Below are 15,634 nucleotides of genomic sequence, written 5' to 3' on the forward strand. Positions count from 1 at the left end.
CCAGTTCCCCCTGTTTGTTGCCCATGCTGTGTGCATTGGTGTAAACGCACTTTAGTTGGGCTAATAACCCTATTGCCTTTTTGTGGGGAGAAGCTCTTATTCATGTGACCATTCTCAGGTACTTCTGGGATTTTTAACACATCATTAACCCTTGCATCCTTACTTTTGCATGGATCTCCATCCCCTACCTCCACTGATATGGCAGACTGAAGGACCTTGGTAGCACACTGTCCCTCAAACATTTGCATGGTACCCCCAGGCTTATCTCTGTTGAGCCTGGTTTTGTCCACATCCCCTTCAAATGTAGTTTAAAGCTGTCTCACTGAGCTCTGCTAACTCCTGAGCTAAAATCTTTTTTTTTCCCCCTTTGAGATGGATGGACCCCATCTGTTGCCAGCAGGCTCGGTGTCATGTAAACTGACCTATGATCAAAACCCAACCCCCAAAATTCTAATGGTAACACCAGTCTCAAAGCCAGGTGTTCATCTGCATGATTTTCCTGTTTATTGCCCCATCATTCCCTGCAGGGAACTGGCAGGACAGAAGAGAACACAACTTGTGCTCCAGATCCTTCAACCAGTTGTCCCAAGGTCCTGAGGTCCCTCTTGGTTGTCTGCAGCCTTCTTGCTGGTACTTTGTCACTGCCCACCTGAAAAAGCAGTAACAGGTAATAGTGGGACGTACCATGCTGGGAAGTATCTTGGTGATGTCCCTTACCCAGGCCCCAGGAAGGCAGCATACTTCCCTATGGGTTGGGTCCAGTCAGCAGGCCCTTTGTTCCTTTTAAAAGAGTCATCAATGACTACTACTTTACTACTACAACCCTTCTTTTTTTTTTTAAGTGAGGAGGTCATGATGCAGTAGGTAGGCTGCCCTGCCCTAGGCAACCCCTCCAGCCTGGATGGACTTTCATCCACATTCTCATTTCCCTGGTCCTCAGATTCCAGGGGTCATAACTATTGTATAAGGGCATCTGGGAAGGTGAAGTAGCTCAGGAGGGGATTTGCCTGCCATCCTGAGTAGAAACCCATTTCTACACCCCTCCATCTCCACAGTCCCCTCCTTCTTCCTGGTGGGGAGAGGGTAGGATATCTATTGCTACTTGTGAAGTAGATGGCGGGTCATCTGTCTAAGGCATGGTAGAGTCCCACTCCACTGGTCAATCTCCTCAGAGTCCCTAATACTTCTTAGCCTTTCTACTTCTCTCAGCTCTGCCACTGGGCTGAGCAGATTGTTGACCTGATTGCACCTCACACAGCTGTTTTCTCTGTTGCCCTGTGTTCTGGTTTAGGGCAAATTTGGGAGAAAACCTCCAAAAGGGCCACCCCACAAAGCAAACCCACATGGCCCCTCCCCCCAACCGGTTCAGGAAGAATTTACTCAGAGAGAAGTGGAAAAAACCTGTTTATTTATCAGGCAAAGCACTCCCCAACACAAAAAATGAAAAATACCAGATGACAAAACTCATTCATTGCTCTAAAGAGATGACAAATTCAGAAAGTCTCTCCGGTGGGTGGTGGCTCTGTTATCAGTCCCTCCGGTGCTGGGAAAGGCTGTTGCCCAGAGTAGGCCCTGGTTGGCTACAAAGTGCAAGCTCTCAGTGTTTCCCTGGGTCCCAGTCCAGAGCAGGTTCCAATGGTTCCAAAAAAAGGGAAAGAAAAAACAGTCCAGGGAACTTCTCTGCCTCAGCTAGCTAAACTAACTAAAAAACGATGGAGCGCGGTGTTCTGCCTCATCCATGCCCAGACACCACAGTGGAGGACTGAGAGCAGGCTGATAACAAAACTCTGTGCTTCTTCTTCTCCCCGCCTTCACTCTCAGAGCCAGTCTTGAAGGCACAGAATGTAATATCCAGTATAAACAGAACACCTGGTTGGAGATACAAGCATCATAACATCACCCTAGGATACCCTCTAGGAGCAGCGCCTGACTCTGGCACTCCTTGCAGCCTAAGACCTGGATGGCTGTGTGTTTTTGTGAACACTCCATTTGGGTTGCCGCATCCTTTCTGGTGTGCATAGAGGAAACAGATTCTGTCTAAGTCGAAACCATATCTGTGCTCCCTTGGCAAGGGTGATGGCCATCAACTCAGCTAACTACTCCAGCTGCAGAGCCTCAGTGCTCTCCCTGCACACCCTTCCTCGTGGTCTGCCATGCAAACTTCTGCACCATGCCACGCATTGTTTGTGGGTTTTTTTTCCACAGAAGGTGGAAAAATCCCACTTGGCTTTTTTTTTTTTTTTTGTTCAAGTCTATTGACAGATGGGTGCTGTAATGCAGACAAGAATGTTTACCTTCCATGCCTTGCATCTCTCACAGTAACCATCTGTGTAAGCATAAAGGTGGTACAGACTAAGCTGAAAACTATTATAGAAACTTTCAGAGGAAATATGGAGTTTTGTCCCTGAAATACAATAATTTTTTTAAAACAGGAATAGCTGCTTTGTAACTTGGGGAGGGTGAGAATCCTATGCTTTCATGCTCTCTCTACTGGTGTTTTCATTATAATTTTCAAATGTAGTATGGGAGTTCTGAAAATTAGTTCATAGTATGGAATGCATCCAGTATAACAGAATATGAAGAGACTTCTCATTGAACATGAAAGAAAAAATATTCTGTTTCACTTCATTGTTTATTTTAACCAAATCTCAAATCAGGCTATCTTTTCTGATTTGTTTTTCAGAGTGATATAACTGAAAGTGCTTCTCCTATATTTGAGGAAGAACGAATTGATGATTGGATGGTATATTAATAAGTAGCTGTTGTATTACGAGAATAAAAAGATATCTGGGGAGTTGGGAAGAACTGGATTTTGACCCTAGTCTAGCAGCTCTGCTGCTCACTTAAACACAGATGAATGAAGACCCCATTTGGAAAATCACCAGGTCAGCGGTCCAGAGCTGATGCAGGTGAGGTGTTACTGAATTTGAGTATTGTTGTTTTTTAGTGGGTAAAAAAGTGTCCTTACAGAGTTTTCTTATGTACTCATGGCTTTATGAAACTGTTACTGTTTGGTTTTGATTGGGACGGTTGATGGTTGTTGGGGTTTTTTTTAAGATAAGAATTATTGGAATTGTGGGATTGAAAGGATATACATAAATTTAAGCTGTACAGAATTACATTTATGAAGTTGTACTGGTTTTGGCTAGGATTGAGTTAAATACCTTTGCAGTAACTGGCCTGGTGCTATGTTTTGGATTTGTGCTGAAAAGTGTTGATAACACTGATGTTACTGCTGAACAGTGCTTATACAGTGTCAAGGCCTTCTCTCTTTCTCATGTTGCAAGAGAAAGACAAACATAGGTGGTGATGGAATTATTTGCTGGATGTTTCCTAATTTTAGGTGTAGATTAGGAAAGTGTACCAGGTAGTCATTATTAGGAGACTTCAAAACCAACCTTAGTTTAAGACAATTTTATGGGGTGCAGACTTTGAAATGTTATCTCCCCTTAGTTTCAACCACTTCCCTTTCAACAATAAGAAGATACAAATATGAAGAGATAAGTGAAAAAATAACCGTTTACTAAAAAAAAAAACAGCAATAAACAAGAAAACAGCAATAACCACTAGATACAAAGGTGCTGAGTTACATGGTGCTCTCCCCGAGAAAAAAGAAAACAATATGGCTACCACCTGGCCAGCCTAGTGGCCCAGAGGACAAAGACAAGATGGTGGAGAAGCTCCCATTTGCCAAGGTGGCAGCCACCATGGCAGCCCATGTGGCCCAGAGGACAAAGACAAGATGGCAGAGAAGCCCTCTTCTCCAGACCGTGCAGCCATGAGAGAGAACAAAGGAAAACAAAACAGCAACCAAGCCTCTGCAGTTCCAGAACTCCCCCCCACCCCCAAACAACAAAAGGAGCAGGGAAAAAGAAAACCTGGAATAACCTATTTTTGTCTAAAAGGCTCCAATGCTGCTGAAACACTGGAAGAAACTTCCTGACATTTGCAGACTCAACCCCCACTCAGTAGCTTGAAACTCATGTAGAGTGGCTCCAATGCTGCTGAAATGCTGATTCCTGTGAGGCAGCAGGAGGCAGGGACTCTCTTGCTCTTTTCTTGCTGAAAGACCTTGCAATATGATATAAATTAAAATTATAGTGAGTTTGTTGTATTTTATTAAAATAATTTTTTAAAAAAATAACTGGGAGAAAAAAGCTATCAAAAGCACAACTAGGTTAAGTGACAAGAAGCTGGAATTAGAAAACCAAATCAGGTGTTATGACTTAGAAGTGGTGGCTTCTTTGAAAAAGCTAGTTTTCCTCTGTCCTGCCTGTCTGCCTACAAAGGTGCAAGGAGCACAGTTGCCTGTCTCACTGTCAAGGTGTCCTGGTTCCAGCCAGGACAGAATTAATTTTTTTCAGTAGCCAGGAGGGAGCATGACTGGAGTACGGAGGCTATTCTATATCACCTCATGTCATTGCTGGGAGCAGGAGAAAGGGCTCTTTTATGGGGAGAAGGGGCTCCTTCCAGAAGAGAAAATATGGCAGAGGGAGCCTTCTGGTATTGTCTGTTATCGTGGAGTTTTTCCATGTGAATCATTTCTTTTCTTGTACATTCTGTTATTAATATTGTTGCTGTTACTGTTCATTTTCTTATCTTATTGTTGTTTCCAGTAAATTGTTCTTATCTCAACCCGTGATCTTTGCTTTTTGTGCCTCTAGCTCTCCTCTCCAGCCATCCACAGTGGGGAGGAGGAGGTGAAAACAGGGGAGCAAGAGAGAACAGTGTGTGGTTTGGAGAGTTGGTGGGGGCACTGAATTGGGAAGTACCATTCCTAAACCACGGCACAAGGTCACAGAAGGAACTTGCCATAAGATAAGCCACCACAGTGGGAACTTGACTTAAGCACAAAAGGGAGGAATTTGCAACAGGAAGGCACTAATTCCAGGCCTGGTGAGGCAAGATCTGGTTAGCACATCCTGGTTAATGCATCCAGACAATAATTCCCACTGTGGAAAAGAGAGCAACTGCTCATACACATATCACCCCAAGTTATGGGAACAGCATCTGTGACCACTCTGTGATACTTGGAACTTGGACTGTATAAAGGTGGTACCCTCAGAAGAACAATTCTGGGACCCCCACCACTGAGAAGCCCGGAGTGAAGAAGGACCAATGGCATGCTGATGTATTCGTGGGTGGTGACTGTCTTCTGCTTGATTTCTCTCTCTCTCTCTCTCTCCACCCTTTACTCTTTTCTATTTCTTTCTATCTCTCTACCTCACATTTATTGTAAAATGAAATCCGTATTGCATAAGGTCTCATTTGCTATTTGGTCAGAAGCATCTCTCACTAATCAGATCTTACCAAAACAAAAGGCCTTTATTTGCTGTAAAGTAGGTTTAAAAGAGGATAAAAATATATTTGACTGAAGTATCCAGGTTTTTGAAGTTTACCTCAACTGGGAAACAGAATTAATATTTCCATCTTGAGAAATAAAGGATAACACCCAAAATGGAGAAACAAAGGAAAACCAAACTTGTTTCTTATTTTTTCACAACAGTAGAGCATGTGTCTAGAGTCTCAGTAATTTTGTTAAAATATAGAGCAGACTCCCAGGATATAGTTTCAGTAGATCAGTCAGCTCCTTAGTGCTTGGCCTTGTGTTTGTGCTTCTAATTAGAGCATGTTTCTCCTCAATATAGGTGAATCCTGATTTTTTTTTTATTAACATAATCCAGTTGAATTGTCTGTGAGGTAAATTGTGATTACTCTGGTGTCCTGGTTATTGGTATTGTCTTTGCTGTTCATTTTTCTTATTTCATTGCAGTTTACAGTAACTTGTTCTTATCTCAAGCTGTAATCTTTACCATTTTGTGCCTCCCATTCTCTTCTCCATCCCACCATGTGGGGAGGGGGGAGGAAAGTGAGCCAGTGGCACATGGTCTGGGGTGTTTTCAGTGGGAACACTAAATTGGGGAATACCATTCCTAAACCATGACACCTTGTGTTTACATTTATATTTCAACTTTTTGAGCCTAGTGATCACTTGTTTTATGCTGTACAAATGTAATGCATCGTCCTTTACAGTCCTTCCTAGCTGTTACCAGTACTGTCCTTGGGAATTATTAAGAGATTCCACTCCCAGATTCTACTACTTTAAGATGCAATGAAATCTTTTGGGAGAGTCAGGAATTCATTTGACCACTCTTCTCCTGGTCTGGTTTCCCAAACTCTTAGAGTTGACTTTGGGCAGGCAATATTAGGTGTAAATAAACACATCTCTGAAATTTTCAGGTCATTCAAAGTAATTCTGAAAGACATCAAATCAAGATTAATTCTCATGTGATTGCATGGTGTTTCCACAGCAGATACTGAAATATAATTTTTAAATGTCCAGCTTTTGCTGCCTGCCATAAAGACAGGATATTCTGAGAAATAAGCAGCTGTGGTTTGTTTTGAAGAGTCCATCTAATTTTGATAGACTGAATGGAGAGTATCATCTGATATGATGACAATTAAAAACATTACTAGTAGCTTTCTCCCATCCCTCTTCCTTTTCTTTCCTCCTACCTGCTCCAGTTGAAATGTGTGTACTTTCTCTACAGTCCACACCCTCAAAGAATGTTTATTTTATTTCTGTGTTGTCTTACCCTTTTTCTTTCTCTGTAAGGTAGAAGCATTCAGAAACATGGCTCCTAGTTTTGCTATTGAATTTAACAGTATTTTAAGGATACATTAGGTAGAATTAATCCAGGCTCAAAAAGCAAAGGCCATCTGGCAATTAAATGCTTAAGTCTTTTGTTCTTGACTTTTTATTATTGAAAATATTTAGGTTTTTAGTCATGAGAGATTGAGCCATATATATTTTCTTCTTCCTCAGATCTATCCAAGTTTGACTGTTTGCTGCTTATTATAAAGAAGCATAAAACTAATCACTTTGTGTATTTGTTTTTTGGGTTTTTTCCTTTCTGATCTTCAGTATTAACTTCTGGTTTTATATTCATGGCAAATTATATCAACACTGTTTATTTTGAATGATGTCTAAAACATGGAATTTCATGGAATGTGCAAGTTGAAACAGTAGCACTTGTCATTCCATAGTCAGGACAAGGTAAAGGATACGAACTTAAATCCATTCAATGACATTCATGGTATATAGAATCAGATAACTATCCATTATTGTTTTCTAATTACTGTTAACATCTTTGAAGTCATATTATTGCTTGAGACCAAACCAAGCTTGACCCCAAAATACTTGACACACTAATTTCTCACTTGAAATATTTATCTGAATGTATTGCTGTACTGGGCTTGCATGGCAAGGTTTTGGTAGCAGGGAGCTACAGGAGTGGCTTCTGTGAGATGCTGCTGGAAGCTTCACCTTATGTCTGGCAGAGCCAATGCCAGGTGGCTCCAAGACAGACCCACTACTGGCCAACGTTGAGCCGATCAGCAATGGTAGCAATGCATCTGGAGTAACACATTTAAGAAGGGAAAAAAAGTTATTGCACAGAAGTAATTGTGGCCAGAGAAGAGAGGAGAATATGGGAGAGGAACAACTCTGCAGACACCAAGGTCAGCGCAGAAGGAGGGGAAGGACGTGCTCCAGGTGCCAGAGCTGAGATTCCTCTGCATCCTATGGTGAAGACCATAGTGATGTCAGACTGTCCCCCTGCAGCCCATGGAGGCCCCAGGGGGTGCAGAGATCCACCTGCAGCCCATGGAGGAGACCCACTGCCAGAAAGAAGGCTGTGAACCTGTGGGAAGCCTGTGCTGGAGCAGCCTGTTCCTGAAGGACTGCACCCCATGGAAGGGACCCATGCTGGAGCAGTTCATGAAGAACTGCAACCTGTGGGAGGGACTCATGTTGAAGAAGTTTGTGGAGGACTGGCTCCTGTGGGAGGGACCCCACAGTGAAGAAGGGGAAGGACTCCACTCCCTGAGGGGGAAGCAGCAGAAATGACACGTGATGAACTGACCCTCACCCCCAATCCCTGTCTCCCTGAACCGCTGGAGGGAAGGAGGTAGAGACTCAGTTATAAAGTTAAGCCTGGGAAGGAGGGAGGAGTGGAGGGAAAATGTTTTTAATATTTGGTTTTACTTATTATCTTTCTCTGATTTGATTGGTAATAAATGCAATTAATATCCCCAAGTTGAGTCTTTTTTGCCTGTGATGGCAATCAGTGAATGATCTCTCCCTGTCCTTATCTCAATTTACGAACCTTTCATTGTATTTTCTCCCCTCTGTTCAACTGAGGAGGGAAGTGAGAAAGTGGCTTTGGTGGGCACCTGACATTCAACCAAGGTGAAGCCACCACAATTGCCCTTGAAATTGTTGGCAAGTTTTTAAATGTCTTCCTTTGTATTGGACACTTGACAGTGAGTGACTAATGCCAATTATGCTTCTGTCAGAAGCCAGGTGATACTAGACATTTCAGGATGATTTGTCTAAACAAAGTTTCTGCTTTGCTTGTTATGTTTGGCGTTCTCTGTTAAAGGTGACTATCAACATCATCAGCTAATCATGCCTGATGCATTTGGTGGCCTTTGATGACAGGATTAAAGAGGTGGTGGATGAGGGAAGAGCAGCTGACATCACCTACCTGGACTTGTGCAAAGCATTTGACATCCTGGTCTCTAAACTGGAGAGATGTGGTTTTGATGGGTGGAGCAGTCAGTAGAGAAGGAATTGGCTGGATGGTCACTTTCAGACTTGTGATCAACAGCTCAATGTCCAAGTGGAGATTAATGACAAGTGGTGTTCTTCAGGGGTCAGTATTGGGACCGGCACTGTTTTTTACCATCTTTTTCAGTGACATGGACAGTGGGATCGAGTCCACCCTCAGCAAGTTTGCCAACAACATCAAGCTGTGTGCTGTGGTCAACATGCTGGAGTGAAGGGATGCCATCCAGAGGGATCTTGACAGGTTTGAGAGGTGGATCTCTGCGAACCTCATGAAGTTCAACAAAGTCGCATCCAAGGTCCTGAACCTGGGTTGGGGCAATCCCAAGCACAAATACTTGCTTGATGGAAAATGGATTGAGAGCAGCCCTGAGGAGAAGGACATGGAGATGTTAATGGATAAGGAGCTTGACATGAGACATCTGTCGCAGACATCTTTCATGAAAAATCCTTTCTTAGGATTTTTCCTTGTGACAAGCTGCAGTTCAGCAACCAAAGTAAACAATGGTTATCTGCTGCTGTGGAATGCAACAGGTGATTGGTCTCCTGTGGGTGTTTGGATTTCTTGACCACTCATGGCAGAGCTGGCTCTTGCTCTGTCTGAGACACAGATCCTTGTTATTCATTCTTTTCTATTCTTAGCTTAGCTAGCTGCTGAAGAAACTTTTCCTTTCTATTGCTTTTTAGTATAGTCTTAATGTAACATATATCATAAAATAATAAATCAAGCCTTCTGATCATGGAGTCAACATTCTCGTCTCTTCTTCATCCTGAAAACCCTTGTGACCACAGTCACAATTGGTGACCCCCGACTGAGGAGGACAATCATCACTTGGTGAGACCACCAGAGGAGCATTGCTGCACTGGGTAAACCCCAAATGTGTGGCATTGATGGTTGCTTCACAAGTGACCACAGAAGTGGATTCTAGCCAGGAGCTGAAGAACTGAAGATCCGAATTTGGACAGAGTTCACAGCAAGGCTGACCACAAAGAGAACCTTCTGAAAAGCCTCCAGGAAGATGTTCGGAAAGCTCAGCAGAACCATGCAGATAGCCAGAGAGTCCTGGACACTGTCACAAGGTACTGTTGGTTTTTCCCCTCCTAAAGATGAGGCCATTCGCAGTTTGTGGCTGCTCATCTGGAGGACTCCTCCCCTAGAGGATGAGGTTCCATTCTCCCCTTCAGAGGAGAAACTTATTGCCCTCTGGCAAAAATGGGGTGAAGAGGACAGAATTCTCCTGTTGGAGGCAGATCTCTATGAGTTTTTTCGATGGGCAAAGCTCTTTGGTTTTTTTACAAATGTGCTATATGCCCTCGATATGTTTGTCTGGGAGTGTATGGGCTCCATTTTCCAATTCTTTTTATACCGGGGGTTCGGATGCCCCTCGATTTATCCAACCTTTTTGAAGCTCTTTCTAGTCTTGAAACGGAGAGCAGCTGTTTTTCCCTGGATTGCTAACTGCAAGGGCAAAGCCCCGTTCCCCCCAATTCCGGGGGAAGACCCTTTGGAGGGGGACGCTCTGCTGCTTTCCAGCCCCCCTGAACCACAGTGGGGGGGCGAAGTTTCGCCCGCAGCCGGTTTTTTTTACTGCGTCTTCGGAGCATGCTCAGACGGAGCCGTTTGTTCCCCCCTCCCGTTGCTCTCAGGGGGGATGGGAGTGGGCGGCGCTGCCCCGGCCAGCGCCACGGGCACCGCCCCAACCCGCCCCGCGGGTGCGGGCGGTTCCCCGCGCGGCCCGTCCCGCGGCCGCCCCTCCGGGGGAGCCTGTGGGCGCTCCGGCCGCGGTTCCGCCGGCTTCCCTGCCTGCATCTATCTCAGAGACACCGCTTCCCGCGGCTGCGCCGATGTTGCTGGGCAACAGCGATCCACCGCTCCCCCCGGCCGTCCCGCCGCCTTCTGCGACTGCGGTTCTGCGGCCGATGTCAGAGTCCGGCGCAGAAGAAGCTGCCGACCCCGTGCCGCCCCCGCCGCCCCCCCAGGCGGCCCCGCTGCCCGCCCCTGCGGGGACTCCGTTCTCCATGTCCGCGTCAGAGGCTGTCCTGGAGCCGGCGGCAGCCGCAGCGGCGCCTCCTGCATCCAGCGTGACTTCCTCCCCGAGTTTTTCGGGTTGTCCCGGGGCTGCCCCTACGGGGGGAGCTGGGACAGGGGAAGAGGGCGTCAGCCTGTCCTTCCGTGGAGGAGGCATGGCCCGACAGCTGGCTGTGGGCGCAGCCCGGCTGCCTGTTTTCAAGATCAGCATACTTGGCGGGTTGGGGGGTGTTTGGTCCGGGGTTTCCCCCTGGGGGATGCGAATCTCTCTGCCGCCCCTCGCGCGCCCCAGCGGCGAGGGGGAGGTGGGTCCCGAAAGTTCTGCCCCTGGTCCCCAGCCCAGAGCGGGTGGCGGTGGTGCCGTGAGGCAGATGGGAGGAACACCTGGAGCATTTGCATTGCAGAGGCAGAGGGCACAGCAGGAAGCGAGCATCGCTTGTCTGCTGTGGGGAAAGGACATCCCCAGACCCGAGACGAAGTTTCTCGGGACAGCTTCTGTCTTCCCATTGCCGGCATGCCTCGGTGATTTTGGGGAAAGGAAGCGTTTGGTCACCCCTTCTGCCATTGTACTGGCAAAAGGGTGCGGGTCTGTGCCAATGCAGAGCCTGCCTCGGGGGCTGGGCCTGGGCTGTCTGCCTTGGTTGCTTGGGCCAGGGCCACCTCCCAGCCTCCTGTTGAGTTTGGGGGCTTTGCTTCCCCCTTCTGGTCCTGGGCCACCTTTCAGTGGGCCAGGTCTGGGGTTCCTGATCCTTCCACATGGGCCAGGGCCCCCAAGGGCCTCTCTCTGGCTCCTCTGCTGCTGCTGCTGCTGCTCTTTCCGACAAGACAAACAAAAAAAAAAAAAAAAAAAAAAATTAAATTGAATAAAAAAGGGTGAAAGAGCTGGCAGCAGCTCAGAGGCATTGAGGAGCCAGGGATTGGCTTCAGCCCAAGTTGTTCAATGAAGGGCTGTGGCAAGACATTTCAGAAATTTTCTAATTTTCTCAAAATTGTTTGAAGACTGTCAATGGACTTTTGATAAATATTGATGGACCTTTCTGTAGCAAGCCTGTTTCAGGACCAAAAGAAACTTTCAGATATGGCAAAGAGGAACATCTTCAAGCCATGGACTTTTCCTGAAACTCAGCTGCTTGGACTTGAATTTTCTTTGCATTGTTTTTGCATTTTCTTATATTATAGAATTGTTTTAGTAATATGATAGAATTTTATGTTCTACAGGTGAAGAAATTCCCAGTGCATTCCACAGGAGCACTTGAGTGGAGTTTGATTGGCAACAGATAACCTGTCAAGTGTTTGTCTTTTTCTTCGGCATGAGTACAGCAGAGAAAATTACAAACACTTTTTCCTTTTAATTTAACTAAATAAAAAAAGGGTGACATGTCGCAGACATCTTTCATGAAAAATCCTTTCTTAGGATTTTTCCTTGTGACAAGCTGCAGTTCAGCAACCAAAGTAAACAATGGTTATCTGCTGCTGTGGAATGCAACAGGTGATTGGTCTCCTGTGGGTGTTTGGATTTCTTGACCACTCATGGCAGAGCTGGCTCTTGCTCTGTCTGAGACACAGATCCTTGTTATTCATTCTTTTCTATTCTTAGCTTAGCTAGCTGCTGAAGAAACTTTTCCTTTCTATTGCTTTTTAGTATAGTCTTAATGTAACATATATCATAAAATAATAAATCAAGCCTTCTGATCATGGAGTCAACATTCTCGTCTCTTCTTCATCCTGAAAACCCTTGTGACCACAGTCACAGACATCAATGTGTGCTTCCAGCCCAGAAAGCCAATTGTATCCTAGGCTGCATCAAAAGAAGTGTAGCCAGTAAGTTGAGGGAGGTGATTATCCCTCTCTACTCCATTCTGGTGAGACCCTACCTGGAGTACTACTTTCAGATCTTGGACCCTGAACATAAAAAGGACATGGATCAACAAGAGCGAGTCCAGAGGAGGGCCACAAAGGTGATCAGAGGGATGGAACATCTCTCCTAGGACAATAGGCTGAGAGAGTTGGAGTTGTTCAACATGGAGAAGAGAAGGCTTCGGGGAGACCTTATAGCAGCCTTCCAGTACCTAAAGGGGGCCTACAGGCAAGCCGGAGAGGGACTTTTCACAAGAGCATGGAGTGATAGGACAAAGGGGAATGGCTTGAAACTGAAAGGAGGTAGGTTTAGATTGGATATTAGAAAGAAATTCTTTACTTTGAGGGTGGTGAGACACCAGAGCAGGTTGCCCAGAGAAGTTGTGGATGCCCCACCCCTGGAAGTGTTCAAGGCCAGGTTGGATCTGAAGGTGTCTCTGCTCATGGCAGGGGGGTTGGAACTAGATGATCTTAAAGGTCCCTTCCAACCCAAATCATTCTATGATTTTAATATATATGTTAAACATTAATGTATTAAACTATTTTTATTTGCTCTCAAATATTTTGTCATTAAGACATAGTAATAATTACAATATCATGTATTTACTAATAAATATTTTTGTAAAGAAACTGTACAAGCTATTTGGAATTTTAAAAGTCTTCTGCACAGTTGATTTGTTGCCTTAGTGTAAGATAAGGTTTATGTCTACCTTATGCTGTGAGAGTTTATTTCTCCCTTTAATACCTGGGGGAAAAAAGTAAAATATACAGAAGGAAAGAAATCCTAAAACATCAGAAGTTTAGTATTCCTATTCCTGCAGGAAAAACAAAAACAGAAAGGCATTTCTATTGTGAATTTGTTCTAATGAGCTTTACCACTTGTCATGGTTTGACACTGGCCAAACACCAGGCACTCACGATAGCCACTCACGTGCCCTCCCCTGCTACAGCTGGGCAGAGGAAAGGAAAAAAAAATTAATGAAGGCTTCATGAGTTGAAATGAGGACCAGGAGAAAACACTCCAAGGGCAAAACAGGTTCAACTTAGAAGTACAAAGTGAATCTATAACTAACATTGTCAGGGGAGGATAATGAGAAGTAAAATAAGCCCTTAAAAACACCTTTTTCCCCCAACCCCTCCCTCCTTCCCACCAACAGTGCAGGGAGACAGGGCATGGGGTTTTTGGTCAGTTCGTCACCCGAGATCTTCCACTGCTCATGGACAGAAGTTGCTCCCCTGCTACGCTGTGGGGTCCCTCCCACGGGGGACAGTTCTCCATGAGCTTCTCCAACGTGGTTTCAATCTCTCGAGCAGTAGTCCTCCCAAAACTGCTGCAATGTGAATTCCCCCCCATTGGCAGACAGTCCTTCCAAAACTGCTGCGGCATGGGTCACTCTTGCTTGGGGTGCAGTCCTCCAAGGACAGGCTGCTTCAGCCTGGAATCAGGGGCTTATCCCTCTGTATTTAGCATTGGTGCAGCCTCACCTTGAGTATTGTGTGCACTTCTTGGCCCCTGCCCTAGGGTGATGTTATGATGCTTGTATCCCCAACCGGGTGTTCTGTTTATGCTGGATATTATATTCTGTGCCTTCAAGACTGGCTCTGAGAGTGAAGGCGGGAAGAAGAAGAAGCACAGAGTTTTGTTATCAGCCTGCTCTAATTCCTCCACTGTGGTGTCTGGGCATGGATGAGGCAGAACACCGCGCTCCATCGTTTTTTAGTTAGTTTAGCTAGCTGAGGCAGAGAAGTTCCCTGGACTGTTTTTCTTTCCCTTTTTTTTTTTTTTTGGAACCATTCGAACCTGCTTTGGACTGGGACCCGGGGAAACACTGAGAGCTTGCACTTTGTAGCCTACCAGGGCCTACTCTGGGCAGCAGCCTTTCCCAGCACCGGAGGGACTGATAAGAGAGCGACCACCCACAGGAGAGACTTTCTGAATTTGTCATCTCTTTAGAGCAATGAATGAGTTCTGTCATCTGGTATTTTTCATTTTTTGTGTTGGGGAGTGCTTTGCCTGATAAATAAACAGGTTTTTTCCACTTCTCCCTGAGTGAATTCTTCCTGAACCGGTTGGGGGGAGGGGCCGTGTGGGTTTGCTTTGTGGGGTGGCCCTTTTGGAGGTTTTCTCCCAAATTTGCCCTAAAGCAGGACATCCCCCCAATTAAAAAAAGATGTGAAGGTTCTTTAATTGCCCCAAGAAGAGGGCAACAATGCTGTTGACAGGACCGGAAGGAATGTCCTTTGAGGAATGGCAAAGGACTTTGGTCTTATCTAGCTTGGAAGAAAAAAGGCTAAACTGTGATCTCATTGCTCTCTACAGCTTCCTGAGTAGGGGAACTGGAAAGGGAAGTGCTGAGCTATTCTCCCTGGTATCCAGTGACAGTACATGTGGGAATGGTTCAAAGCTGCATCAGGGGAGGTTTAGACTTGACCTTAGGAAACATTTCTTTACCGAGAGGGTGGTCAAACTCTGGAACAGGCTTCCTAGAGAGGCAGTCGATGCCCCAAGCCTGTCAATGTTTAAGAGGCATTTGGACATTGTTTTTGTGGCCTTCCTCTGGGCTCACTCTAACAGATCCATGTCTTTCTTGTGCTCAAGTTCTTCATGTACCTTGTTACCATCTCTTCTTGTAAGTGGGCTATATTCACATTCTTCATCTAAGTGTTGTAACTTTTTATTAAACTGGCCACTACCTTAAGCTACCAACACAAGAAACTGAGCAGTACTGTTTGCTCAGTTGGTTTTTCTCTAGAGCTAGGTATATGAACAAGCAAGTTCTTGAAATCTGTCAGGACCTGTCAAGCTCATTTTTATTTGACAGCAAAATGGGGTAGTCTACTGTCAAACTCTCAGTTCAATTTGTAAATATTTGTTAGTTTGGTACATGTCATTTCATTCATGGAGACCATGTATGCATAGTCAATAAATTTTGCACGTAAGTGAATTTGAGAGAAAAAAAGACATCTGGCTGTAGAACTTGAGTTTTATCAAAAATAAGAGGTGCCTAAGGTGAACAGTTACTGAACAGGGCAAACACTCATTCTGAGTACAGTGCATAGCTTCTCCTTTGCATTTTTTGCAGATTCTGTAATAGATCTTCCTTCTGTGTATCTTTAAG

At 45.2% G+C, this 15,634-nt stretch overlaps 1 protein-coding gene across 7 annotated transcripts in view; it reads left to right on the top strand.

The window, feature by feature from the left end:
- Positions 1-15,634, top strand: part of LOC136568568 (spindlin-Z-like) — a 107,233-nt gene that overhangs the window by 61,574 nt on the left and 30,025 nt on the right. For 4 of the 7 annotated variants that reach the window (XM_066568585.1, XM_066568584.1, XM_066568586.1 and 1 more), the window contains 2 exons: positions 528-667; positions 2,684-2,909. The exons of 1 other annotated variant lie outside the window; for it this stretch is intronic. In XM_066568585.1, coding sequence (XP_066424682.1) covers positions 2,858-2,909 — 52 coding nt within the window. In that variant the 5' untranslated portion in view covers positions 528-667; positions 2,684-2,857. The remainder of the gene's footprint in view (positions 1-527; positions 668-2,683; positions 2,910-15,634) is intronic. 2 more of the 7 variants (XM_066568583.1, XM_066568588.1) reach the window with 1 other exon arrangement.

The sequence above is a fragment of the Molothrus aeneus genome, chromosome W (assembly GCF_037042795.1).
Source record: "Molothrus aeneus isolate 106 chromosome W, BPBGC_Maene_1.0, whole genome shotgun sequence".
Taxonomy (NCBI): Eukaryota; Metazoa; Chordata; class Aves; order Passeriformes; family Icteridae; genus Molothrus; species Molothrus aeneus.